Source organism: Cyclopterus lumpus, chromosome 15, assembly GCF_009769545.1.
Source record: "Cyclopterus lumpus isolate fCycLum1 chromosome 15, fCycLum1.pri, whole genome shotgun sequence".
Taxonomy (NCBI): Eukaryota; Metazoa; Chordata; class Actinopteri; order Perciformes; family Cyclopteridae; genus Cyclopterus; species Cyclopterus lumpus.
Window position 1 is genome coordinate 5,463,161 of NC_046980.1, and position 13,613 is coordinate 5,476,773.

Sequence of the window (13,613 nt, forward strand, 5' to 3'; positions counted from 1 at the left end):
TGATCTTGTCGGCTCCAAAGTGGTTGTTGGCCACCAGCTCCTCGCCCTGTTTGATGGTCTGCTGCAGGTGGCCGGCTCGCCCGCTCATCTCGTCCTCGAAGGCTTTGTGCTGACTCAGCAGTCGCAGCGCTCCCGTCAGATCCTTCCCGTAATCCTCGGAGGACAGGATCTGCTCCTTCTCCCGGATCCAGCCCTCCTGCGGACCACGGACACATTCGGGGGAAAGGGGGGGGCCTCGGTTACGACGCAACAAACTCTCACAGGGCGATTATAACAAAAAGAGTGGGCAGCACAACGTTAGGCAAAAAGAGAATTTAAATTTTCTTTGATTTAGTTGCCGGTTATCCAATAATTAGAATAGGAGCAATAATAAAAACCTCTTCGGCCATTTCCCAGAAGAACTTCCAGAGGCGGCGGGACTCCTCGAGGCGAGCTCGCCGCTCAGCCGCCAGCTGACTCAGCTCCTGGTAGCAGAAATCCATGTGAGCGACCCGGTCCCTGATGATCTGAGGATCACAGGGCTTATAACCTGAGGAGGGGGAGAGGAACTATTACCATCACGGTCAACCATTTCTCTCCGACAGAACAACGAGAATCGAAATGGAGAGTGTTAATAGATCTAAAATGTCTTCCAGTCGTCCGTCTGTCTCACCCTCCATGTCATCGGCAAACTTCTGAGCGTTGCGGTTGACGTTCCGGACTCGGTCGGCCTGGATGCTGATGTCGGCCTCCACCAGAGCGTGTTTCTGCAGCAGGTCCTCCACACCCAGCAGGTGTTTCCCATAGTCCTGAGAGAGCAGCATCATCTGCAGGGAGGGAGAGGAGGGTCAAAAAAAAAAGGTCAACGCGGTCCTCTAATGATCGAGACAAGCTGGATTTTAAGGGCAATAAAATGAGCAGCGCACGGATTCAGACGCTACGTTGCTTTTTCGCAGCGAGATCCGATATTCAGAAACAATTAGCCGGATGTCCTGATAAATTAATGTTCACCGAAAATAGTTCCTGCATCTTTTTTTTTTCCCCCTCTTCCACCAACAAAACTAAAAATGTGAAAACAAGACGGAATCGCCTCAATTTTAAATGATATCTCTGATTTTAAAAACACCCAAAAGAACAAAGTTCAGAGAATTAATAGTTTAAAATTTAAAAAAAAAAAAGACCAACTAATAATCCGAGAGAAAATCAAAACGTACTACAGTTCAAGGTTTTATTTGCTCTGGCGATGTTTTTAATGTTTTAATATTTAGTTATTTTGAAGTTTCAGTATCACAACCAGAATATTTCTTTGATCTTTTATCTTAATTTTTTTTTTTTTATAAAACCTCGACTGAAGAACGAGAACTTTGCCTACAAATGACAGTGAAATGAACATTTTAAATCCGACTGCGTCCCCCCCCCTCCTTCTGTACCTTCATCTCGTCCATCCAGTCCATGATGTAGAGCATCTCCTGGAAGACTCTCTGCAGGCCCAGCGTCAGCTCCAGTCTCTGCCTGCGGGCCTTCAGCAGCTCCAGCAGGTACTCCCACAGCCGGATCACGTTGTCCTTCCTGGCCGTGATGCGTTTGATGTCATGGTAATTCTCAGACTCCATCTCCCTCGCCACGGAAACCACCGCCTGCACCGGAGAGAGAGCGAGAGAGAGAGAGAGAGAGCTTGATGAATGGACATCAAAAGAAAACATCAACCTTTTCATACACACAATGTCATTATCATTGTTTTCATCTAAAAACCTATAAAAGATATAATTTACATAACTTATAAAACCACGAGAGCTACCTGATTAAAATGTAACAAATGATTAAGTTTGGTTGATTTCATTACTATTGATTGCAACCTGAAATGGTTTGTTCCATTTGAAAAGAATATCTAAAGAGTTGAACAATAATAAAGTAATAATAATGTATAAAGAACTGACCTTAACGCGCTCCTCGTAGGCTGCAATGTCCGTTTCTATGGCTTCGTGTTTCTTAGTAGCAGCCTCTACGGCCTGGAGGTCAAATCCAAAGTTATCCTGGAAGAGGACAGAGGAAAAGGACACAAGGAGAGGAAAGAGGGCAGGAGAAAAAGGAGGGGAAAAAGGAGCAGAAACAAGAAGAGGAAACAAGGAAGGAAGAACAACAAGAAGAGGACAAGGAAAAGGACACAAGGAGAGGAAAGAGGGCAGGAGAAAAAGGAGCAGAAACAAGAAGAGGAAACAAGGAAGGAAGAACAACAAGAAGAGGACAAGGAAAAGAAACAAGGAGAGGAGACGGGAATGGAGACAAGGAGAGAGGTCAGGAAAGGAAACAATAGGTGGAGACAGGTAGGACAATGTGGAGATAATAGGAGACAACAAGAGGAAAGAAAATGACAGGACAGAGGAAAGGAAACAAGTAGAGGAAAGAGGAATTAGGAGTGAGAGGAGGACACAAAGAAAGAATAGAGGAACATAAGATATTAATATTATTAAGTCGTTTATGAATGGATTAGGAATAATTATTGGTGAGTGACTGAATTTCTGGAGAAATCTGTGAGCACCATTTTGGTAACTCCGGTGACATCGAGGTGTGCGTTACCTGGGAGACCAGCCGCTGGTTCTCGCTCAGCCACGTCTCCCTCATGGCGGCCTTGCGGTCGAAGCGCCGCGCGAGCTGCTCCAGCTTCTCCTGGCGAATCAGCTCCGTCCTCAGAGCGAGCTCCCGCTCGTGCTCCGCCTTCTCCAGACGCTCCCATGCCTAAAAACGAGCGCACACAGTACATCAACGAAAACGGCAGAAGATCAATATCAATAAGTGTTTTAAAGATTCTGATAGCAGGGCGCGAGTGTTATTGTATTGTTTTCTTGTGTGGTCGTCATTGTGCTCATCTTTAACGGGTCTTTCTTTTTCAAATTAACTACATAGATCTTCGAGATTGTGATTTATATATTTTAAGTAGATGTATTTTCTCATCTTCGTGGCGATAACTTACCTTGTTGATGTCGGAGATGAGTTTGCCTTCTCGGGGAGTGTAAACCTTCTGGTTGTTGGCTCTCATCTTACTCTGGATGGTGAACAGAAGAACCTCCAGGTTCCCCTTCTCTGTGAACCTGCACACACACACACACACACACACAATTAATATTATTATATTTTATATACAACGAAGTCTATTACAACACAATCTGAAACCTCAAAAATGACCATCTAGAACAAATAAATGTCACACATTCAACAAATGTACGCTACATATGAACTGAAATGTGTTTTTGCTTCACTAGTCATGGTCATGAAGGCATTAAGTGATAGACTGTCTCATTCATGTTTCAGTAGATCTAAGAAAACAAGAGTTTTGCTTAAATGTGTTTAAAACTTAAATACATGTGTGAAATCTTTTTGTAAGAACTCATTTTATTGTTTAAGCTTGACGATGGGGAGGAGGGTCAGTTGTGTTTCGCTCCATTTGAACAGACAAAAAAAATAAAAAATTCTCAGAATTCTTTTTTTTTTTTTTTTTTTTCCTGCAGCTTGTTGGCAAGAAATCTTCTTTTTTTTTCGCAAACGAGATCCACGCCGACTCTTTTCCAGGAAAACATCCCCGACATGTCTGCTCAGACTCAGACTCTAAGAGTAAAACTGGTAAAAACACAAAACCAGTCCGGTGTTTTCTTACTTGGGGGGTTTCTCCGCGGTGCGGTAGGTGTTGAAGGCCTGCAGCTGCTGCTGGACTCCCACCAGAGAGTTGGCAAACTTCCTGTTGTTGAGGATGATGATGGTCTGCTCGATCCACTCCAGCAGGTCCGACGCCAGAGACTCGTACTTCTCAACCATCTTCTCCGTCTCGATGGCGTTGTCCAGAACCTGAAAAAAACACACAAAAAAAACACGAGGGGGGAAGAAACGTGTTTAAAAACCACGACGGCAGCACACGGTCCTCTAATGCCTGCCGAGGCGTTAGGAGGCGCTCCGTCACCTTGCCGATCCTCTTGCCCTCCACCTTCAGCGCCTTCATCTTGGAGAAGTAGTGGTAGTAGGTCACCACGTAGGTGATGATGGACTTCTCATCAGGGTGGTCCACACTGATGTCTGCACACACACACACACACACAGGGTCGAAGATCAGACTATATGAACATCCAGGAGTGTGTGTGTGTGTGTGTGTGTGTGTGTGTGTGTGTGTGTGTGTGTGTGTGTGTGTGTGTGCGTCTCACCCTCGGCATCCAGCAGCTTGGTGAGGCCCAGGTGTTGCTCGGCCAGGTTGAAGGCATTCTGCAGGTTGTGGTGAGCGTTTGATTTCTTCAGCTTATCAAAGTCGATCAGGTCCGGTCTGAAGACAACAACAACAACAACGACGACGAAAAAAAAAAAAAAAAGTAGTAATTGATAAATTATTTATTTATTTTTTAAATCAGGTGGAAATCTGAGCTGTAGCCAGGACAATAAAAATGTGTTATTTATCAATTTCTTTGTTATTTAGTATGTTTAGTAAAAAAAAAAAAATAGGCTACAAATATTGGAAATTGCTTCTAAAAACAGCGTTTCAGTCAAATCTCTTCCCTCCTCCCAATCTGCTGCGTGACCGTTCTTAATATTGCATAATGTCCAATGTGCATAAAGACATGATTTTAGTCCGAGTTTGGTTTGAGGGAAACAGCCTGCTGACTGATCAGCTGAGGCTCTGCAGTTATTAAAGAGAAGCCTGTCTGCAGCGGTGCAACAGAACATGAGGAATGACGTGACGCTCGCGTTTATGGATAATAAAATAGGTCGTGATGAGAAAAGTTTCTCTTTAAAACTGGTTCATGATAAATAAAACGTACAAAAGGTTGACTGTGAACACTTATTATTATTGTACAGCAACTTCCTTTTATTGGAATCCGTAATATGCTTCCATGGCGTAGAAGAGTAGTTATAGTGGCAGCGGTAGTAGTGGTGGTAGTAGTACTAGTAGTAGTACTACTAGTAGTGGTAGTACCTGTGTTTGTGGACGATGGCGTTGAAGGCCATCCCGTCTCTCCAGCTGGTACTGAAGTTGTGGATGTTGACATTTGGATATCTGGAAAGAGGAAGAGGAGACCACAGCTCGTCAGGTTCTCATGTCGCACTAAAGCTCCTGAAAACGGCATTTGATGGGGCTCCGTTTGTCTTTTCCACGTCGCATCACATTTAATTTGGATTGTACAGAAAATTAAACTAATGGGGCCATCACTTCAGGGACTGTCGCACTTCATCTGTCCACAGTAAACAGAACTAAAGCATTTAAAGATTCTGGATGATGGTGGAAAGCTAAAGCTAATGACAACAGTAGGCAACGGGGCTGATGGGAAATGTAGTCTGAACTTTGGAGAAGCCCTCAAACTCTAGAAACGGACGTGAGGAACAGATTTTTCCAACGTGTGTGTGTGTGTGTGTGTGTGTGTGTGGACTCTCACCCGGCCGTCTTCATCTGACACCAGAGCAGCAGAGCATCTTTAGCCGACTTCTTCTCCTTGTTGTCCTCCGTCTCCACTCGGATGTCCTGGATCTGAGACGAGCACACAGAAAGAAAGAGAGAAAGATTAGGTACCGATGTAACAGACTGTTAATGAGAGAGAAAGAGTAGGTACTGATGTAACAGACTGTTAATGAGAGAGAAAGAGTAGGTACCGATGTAACAGACTGTTAATGAGAGAGAAAGAGTAGGTACCGATGTAACAGACTGTTAATGAGAGAGAAAGATTAGGTACCGATGTAACAGACTGTTAATGAGAGAGAAAGAGTAGGTACTGATGTAACAGACTGTTAATGAGAGAGAAAGATTAGGTACCGATGTAACAGACTGTTAATGAGAGAGAAAGAGTAGGTACCGATGTAACAGACTGTTAATGAGAGAGAAAGATTAGGTACCGATGTAACAGACTGTTAATGAGAGAGAAAGAGTAGGTACTGATGTAACAGACTGTTAATGAGAGAGAAAGAGTAGGTACCGATGTAACAGACTGTTAATGAGAGAGAAAGAGTAGGTACTGATGTAACAGACTGTTAATGAGAGAGAAAGAGTAGGTACTGATGTAACAGACTGTTAATGAGAGAGAAAGAGTAGGTACCGATGTAACAGACTGTTAAGAGAGAGAAAGAGTAGGTACCGATGTAACAGACTGTTAATGAGAGAGAAAGAGTAGGTACTGATGTAACAGACTGTTAAGAGAGAGAAAGAGTAGGTACTGATGTAACAGACTGTTAAGAGAGAGAAAGAGTAGGTACCGATGTAACAGACTGTTAAGAGAGAGAAAGAGTAAGTACCGATGTAACAGACTGTTAATGAGACAAATCTGCCTCTTATTTAAGGATTTGTGTGTAATCGTCTTTGTGACACTTAAATGAACCTAATTCATAATATTTGACGGCTGATTAAAAGCATTCATGCAGCACTTTTAACTTTCTGTTTTGATTATTACATTGTTATATAAATTGTTTCCCTTATTACTGAAAAGACACCACAGCATGTGGAGGAGAAAACAAAGCTAAAGAAAACAAGGTTGTATTATATCATCCATCCATCCATCCATTTTCAATACCGCTTATCCTCATTAGGGTCGCGGGGCGCTGGAGCCTATCCCAGCTGACATAGGGCGAAGGCAGGGGACACCCTGGACAGGCCGCCAGTCCATCGAGGGCACATGTAGGGACATACAACCATTCACTCTCACATTCACACCTATGGGCAATTTAGAGATCAATTAACCTGCAGCATGTCTTTGGACTGTGGGAGGAAGCCGGAGAGCCCGGAGAGAACCCACGCTGCCACGGGGAGAACATGCAAACTCCACACAGAAGGACCGCTCCGACCGGGAATTGAACCCGCGGCCCTCTTGCTGTGAGGCGACAGTGCTAGCCACTACACCACCGTGCAGCCCTGTATTATATCATTATCATTATTATTATTATTATAAAGTCAATTACCAAGAAAGACACCAACCATAATCAAACATAGGGAATAACACATTCAACTACTAAATTATGCATAAAGTATTCATCACTCTGCAGCGTTTGCAGATCTCAAAACTGAATTTTGAATGTTCAGTTAGGATTTGACATTAAAAGGGTTTATTTAAAATAAAAACTACACACCTGCTGTAAGAAGATTAAGAGCAACGGTATAAAAACAGACACCGTGGCATGCCAAAATAAATAAAATCATAATAAATGTCCCATGTTGCCTCGTACATGCATGCATGTGTCTTGACCGAGGTCCACCACATGATGCATTCCCTTGAACACTACTCAGTCCTTCCCTTTAACGCACGTGCACATTTTCTAAACGTGTGCACAGCTTCCAAACATTTCTAAACATCGGGCAAACGGATCTTCTTAAATTGTCCCCAGTTTCTAAAAATCAGCCTCACGTTTAGGAAATATCCTAAAATGCCCAAAACAACCCTCAATTTCCAAACTTTCAAAATATGATGTCAGAAAGATAGAATGAGAACAAACACACACACACACACACACACACACACACACCTCACCTTCATTGATTGGCATCCATCAATTTCAGCCTGATAGAAGCGTGAGCCACATCTGAGCCACAAATCAGCAAAATCAACATCGCCGAGGAATATATGACACACACACACACACACACACACACACGCGCGCGCGCACACACACACACACACGCACGTGCGAACACACACACAGTCAATCTGAGCTCGGCTCCATTTCACCCACTGCAGGATTTAAAACCACTAAAGAGGTTTTTTTTTTTAATCCTCTGGGCTTATAAAAGCTAAATCCTTCCCACCCAACTGTCCACTGTCCCCTGAGGATGACATCATCACCCGAGTGACCCGACGACCACGTCGACGTGCACTAAACGACGTGCACTAGACAACGGGCGCGATTTCCGTCATTTAATGGGGTCATTTTCACCAAGATCAATGGGTTTGACGCAGATTAAATAAATTTTAAAAAAGCTCAAGGACGTAATTAAGTGAGGGGGCAGTTTAACAGTCTTAAATAAATTGGAAATATCTAAATGACAGTTAAATATTAAGTCAGTTAAACCGTACAACTCTTAAATCTTTCATTAACTGATTAAATATGTCACATTTTTAGGATTATGAAGGATTTAACATTACCCTCGACTCTGCTTTAGGAAAGAAAATGTGGAAGTTTATCTTTTAATTAACATTTTTAATGAGGATTTATTTGATGATTAACAACTTAACACAGTGTGGCCAATTTATTAGGTACACTTGATTAAAGTTAATACTCCCCTTGTTGTAATTTTGTTTTGTCTTACGTGTTGAAACTATAAGCAAATGACTTCAGATGAGACAAATATCACAGAATTCTTAGAATATTTCTGTGACATTCTGTCATTTGGACGTTAAAAGGATCCAAAATAGTAACAGCAGCCTATAAAATACAGGTGTAGGTTAACTGCCAAGAGAAAGGCCGCACATAAGTAGTGAAATCCTTAATTTGAATATAACCGACTGTGTATTTTATTCATTTAGGGATACACAATGGCACAATAACGCAATTGTGTAACCCTTGATAAGAAAAATACTAAGATAACAATAGTTTCTACTTCTTTTAAATGCTAAATAATGAGTAGGAATCAAGGGTCTCTGGCATGTTCCATTTCTGATCTTTTGACAGTATTGTTTGCGCCACTATTTGTGGATATGCAACGATATCCCAGTTGCTGATTTACTCCAAGAAGATCATCACGGCCCAGACCGACCGCATTGGTCACGACTCATTTTTGAGATACAAAATTGCCCAACGCCCCTTAAAATGGAAGGGGATGGATGCAAGTGACCCACGCAGCCATGCACGTCGTCATGGGATGCAGACGTGCGCGGCTCGCCTCTCACCTGGAAGCGGAGGATGATGGTCCAGATGAGCCCCAGGGTGAGGCGGTGGTTTCCGTCCACGATGTCGTGGGAGCCCATGTTCTCCAGGTGGACCCTCTGCTCCTTCAGGAACTGCAGAGCCTTGTCCACGTTCTCCAGGCAGTGGATCCTCATGCGACCCTTGGTGGGTTTGGGCTGAAAATAAATAAATAACACATCTTAAAAAACCAGGAACCGTGGACGAAGAAGAAAACAGCTGCAGACTCTCTGGCTTTATTACGCAATAGAGCAACATTTACTATTATATATTACTGGCATGCAAACAATAATATCCTGTTATAATCTCAGTAAATGAAAACAGTTGTAAATACTGAAAGCAATAAATACCGTGGCTCGTATCCATCTAGCTTACATGTTTGTTTATTAAGCAAAACGACATGAACCTAATGTTTCTGCCAGAAAACCAGGACCAGTAAGGACCAGTAAGGACCAGTAAGAACCAGTAAGAACCAGTAAGAACCAGTAAGGATCAGTACGGCTGAGTGGTTTGAAGAATTGGAAACTTCTTACAGAAGAAGTTGATCAGCAAATTACTCAGAAAAACCCCTAAAATATTCCGGTAAGATGGTATAAAAATGATATAAATATGTACTGATTGTTAGAATTTTCTGTTTTTGAATGAAGTTTCGTCTCAAAAGCTTGAGAAAGGTGACGTGAAAAGTATTATTTTTTTTTTTATCTTTCTTCTACTGCGGTTAACAATTCACATGTGCTTTAAGGGTCATTTTTTTAATTTTTTGTTGTAGACGTGAAGATCTGAAAATCAGAAACAAACAAACAAACGAGCAGTAAACAACAACAGGAACTCAACTGAAGCTGAGAGCGAAGAGCAATGCCAGGGTTTTTACAACTCAGATGCTCCCTTTAAGTAAAAGTACTAAAGCATCAATGTAAAAAGAAATACTCCATTATAAGCCGCGTATTCAAAATGCAACTTTAGCAAAATTTTAAAAAAAGCACCTAAGTATTATCAGCGGGATGTACTTATATGAAAAGTAAAAGCATGCATTCTGCAGAGGGACCCTGGCTACCATCACACTGTATATTATAATTCTGTATTAATAATATATATTCACGTTGGAGCGTCTGTAAATCATTTATATAACTTGTGTTAAATCAAATGTAGAGCAAACGGTTCAACGTTTCCTCAGAAATTAAATGAATAAAATGGAAATACTCCAGTAAATAAAAAAAAAAAAGTACTGCTCCTCTTACCGCTCGGGTTTGGATTCTATGTTAATGTTGAATATCATCTCCCAGCTGTGATATGATTGTTTTTTTAAATACCTCTGTATTCTGCCTGAGTGACACATGGAGGATTACAGCCACAGGAAGTTCTGGAGGAGCAGAGCGCTGATGCAATTAACGCGGATCTAATAACAATAATAATAACATGCACGTCTGTCTGGTCAATATCCACCTTTAAACTAACTTCACTGCGGCTGTGCTGGGGACAGGTGTGACCAGCTGGTGATTGTCAAACTGACTTCCTCTCCGGTTCTGCTTCGTATCCTGGTCACTGACCACGCACTTTGTTTGACGGCATACTTAATAAAAGTTTTCTCAAAAGATTAGAAAAACCTTTGTTTTATATATTTGATGAACGTCTACGACCTCAGTTGACGCCGTCTTTATTTCAGGGGGGAGGGGCCAGAAACTTTTTTATTTCTTATTTATCTCCCTGTTTTTAATGACTTTTTCATCTTGCTGGTGGTCTACGGCTTAAAAAAAACAACAACAACAAAAAATCGAGGCCCTTGGATGACACCGACATGTTTAGGGTGATGTTTTGAAATGTAAATCCAGTAATAATAATTATCTACAATAAAATAAATGTCCGATCTGTCAGCGTCCGCACGTCCGACGCCGACCATCCGAACTACAACCCAGGCGGCCGGCCAACAACAACACGCCTTTGCTCCCCCCCCACCCCCCACGCAGACACATAAACACCAGCAGGCTGAAAGTCACCCCGTGATTCAGGATCTGGACTCGACCCAGAGAGACGCCGGAGCCACAAGTCCATGAAAACCACACAGACATTCAGAGACCAGCACGCTGTGCCAAACAACGGTGGTTTTACTTCCATCTCTTTTGGGGCTTCTAGACTTGAACCGTCATGCTGCGTCACGTCGGGTACGGAGCTGGTTAGTGTTTCGACATCGGAGAGGCCTTTTGGTTTGCTCCGGGAAGTGAAAGGTTGGCAATATTTGTCTGGCAAAATCCCACGAAAAAAAAAATCCCACATAAAATGTCTCTACTAACGAGTATTGTGTGTGTATCAACGCCTGATTTCTCCTTCCTCTGTGACCATAGAGCTCCACTGTTGTCCAGAAACTATTTAAATGAGTCTCACTGGGTGACAATAGTCCCAGTTCGATTAAAAACTACATGAACAGCGGTGGAAGGCAAGTAAGCACATTTACATAAAAATGAGAAGTACTTTTATGCCACTTTTATACTCCTACCGCTACATTTTGGAAAGAAATATTACCCTTCATATACTGGATTCTGTACAAATTGGAGATTTAACACACAAAACTAAATACAGCTCCAGTAAATTGTTGCTCCCGCATTAATGCAACAGTCACACTCTTAATAATGATAAAGGGATGTATATATCGGCGTCACATGAAGGATCCTTTAAATCCGGCCTCTCAGATTCCTGTGCAGCTCCTGGAGGCGTTTTGGCTCCATGTGAACCCTCAGAGTTGCTCAATGACTCCTTTCACAACTCTAACACCCCCCCCACACCGCCTCCCACTGTTGTTCCCTGCGTCCGTCCTGCTCACCACTTCACCATCACTCTTTTCTCTCTTTCAATTCCACACATCGTTCCCGTCTCTTTTCCTACGCTCAGAGTTTTGTTTTTTTTCCTCCTCCGTGAGCAACCGAAATGCCACAGATTCTCTGGCCCCGTCCAACAATAAATGATGAATTAAAAAGAACAACCATACGTAACACAATAAATAAAAAGTATAAACGTAAATTTAAAAATAATTAGGAGTATATGGCTGACTGTGGAGCTGTGTGTGTGTGTGTGTGTGTGCGTGTGACAGCTTGTGAAAAGGCCTGATGACAAGCAGAAAAGTTGAAGAGAGACGGCCAAGAAGAAGAAGAAGAGTTTGGCTCGTAGCGCTGGAAGTCACAAGGCTGGGGTGTGTGTGTGTGTGTGTGTGTGTGTGTGTGCGCGTGTGACAGCTTGTGAAAAGGCCTGATGACAAGCAGAAAAGTTGAAGAGAGACGGCCAAGAAGAAGAAGAAGAGTTTGGCTCGTAGCGCTGGAAGTCACAAGGCTGGGGTGTGTGTGTGTGTGTGTGTGTGTGTGTGTGTGTGTGTGTGTGTGTGTGTGTGTGTGTGTGTGTGTGTGTGTGTGTGTGTGTGTGTGTGTGTGTGTGTGTGAGAGAGAGAGGGGGTTTCTACAGAGTTCACCAAGTTAAATTTAAGACTTTTTAGACGCATTGAAATGCTAAATTTAATGCGATCATGATCCCGGATGGATGATGGAAACCAGTGGGGACGATATGATCTGGACTTCATTCATTGGATCACATGTTTCAGTCCTTCTTTGCTTTTTACAACACTAACTCCAAACGGTGTGTTGACTAAAACTGCACAAACCACTGTCGCAACAATCAGACCGGTTAACGGGAACATTTTAAAATCACTAATGTTACAGCCTTCAGCAGCCAAGATGCAAAGTTATTTAATACAGAATAAAGTCTTTTTTTGGGGGGAGGAAACTAAATGACCTTTTAAATGAAATTCTCAAGAGCTGCAGACACCCTGGTGGGAAGACGGAGCTCCACCAGTTCAACAGTAATGTGTTCCCGTCGCTACGGTGACGGCAGACTGGCAGTAACAGTATCTCTGCACGGACGTCCGTCAGTCACCACACACACACACCAGAGAAAACTCACCCCAAAAAAAACGTTTCCTTCATCTTATCAATGCATGAAATCAAATAAAAACACATTAACCTCAATCTACACGCAACTTAAAACTCAGTTGGTAGGAAAAATGGAACCAAAAAAAACAAAAACCACCAGAAAGAGAAAAGTAGAGTGAATTCGACTGCCGAGCATCCGTTCCTGCTGCATCTCAACTTTAATTAAATCTCAGGTTTTCATCCAATTATTCAAACCACGTGGCAGGAAGTAAACATGACGGTTAATGAACATGAATGGACATGTTTACCCCTCCACCTCACAAACAAAACTAAAATAATGATATAATGGAGGACGGCAGTTTACCGTTCAAGCTTTAATTATGCCCATTTTATATATATATCGTCTGAAAGAAAAGGACCAGACTAATTCCTGGATGTTAAGTCTTTTAATGTGTTGGCTTTCTGCACAGAGAGGCGTTCATTCATACATAATACAATAATAAATCCACCAACACACAACCATGAGTCCGTTTCATAACTTTAAACAGTTTTGGACTACAGATTGCATCACCACCTGGCTATATTTACCGGGCCAGACTACGGGAGGTTGCTTATTATTTACAAAACTCTTCATGGATGAGTGCTTCTTTACACAAATCAGGTTTCCAGCCAAAAATTCAAATTTCCAGGAACTCTGCAAACTAAAACATATCGTCTCCGGGCGTCCACTGCTGTTGTGTTAATATTAGTATAATATACATAAACAGCTGGTGGACCTAATTCTTCTTCGTTGATTCTCGAAGTCTGTTTATATTTTAATCCAGATACTAACTGTTACAGCTCAGACGAGCATGTCAACGTTTT

The 13,613-nt window shown here is 42.3% G+C and overlaps 1 protein-coding gene across 2 annotated transcripts in view; it reads right to left on the reverse strand.

Annotated features, from left to right (window-relative positions):
- The window catches only part of LOC117743948 (spectrin beta chain, non-erythrocytic 1-like), a 58,165-nt gene that overhangs the window by 29,825 nt on the left and 14,727 nt on the right, over positions 1-13,613 (reverse strand). For both annotated transcript variants that reach the window (XM_034551935.1, XM_034551936.1), the window contains exons 3-15: positions 8,823-8,996; positions 5,391-5,482; positions 4,934-5,014; positions 4,170-4,285; positions 3,932-4,044; positions 3,632-3,819; positions 2,951-3,068; positions 2,557-2,715; positions 1,917-2,012; positions 1,410-1,616; positions 653-806; positions 378-529; positions 1-196 (exon numbers count right to left, since the gene is read on the reverse strand). The exon at positions 1-196 is cut by the window's left edge and continues 23 nt beyond it. In XM_034551935.1, the coding sequence (XP_034407826.1) occupies positions 1-196; positions 378-529; positions 653-806; positions 1,410-1,616; positions 1,917-2,012; positions 2,557-2,715; positions 2,951-3,068; positions 3,632-3,819; positions 3,932-4,044; positions 4,170-4,285; positions 4,934-5,014; positions 5,391-5,482; positions 8,823-8,996 (1,846 nt within the window). The remainder of the gene's footprint in view (positions 197-377; positions 530-652; positions 807-1,409; positions 1,617-1,916; positions 2,013-2,556; positions 2,716-2,950; positions 3,069-3,631; positions 3,820-3,931; positions 4,045-4,169; positions 4,286-4,933; positions 5,015-5,390; positions 5,483-8,822; positions 8,997-13,613) is intronic.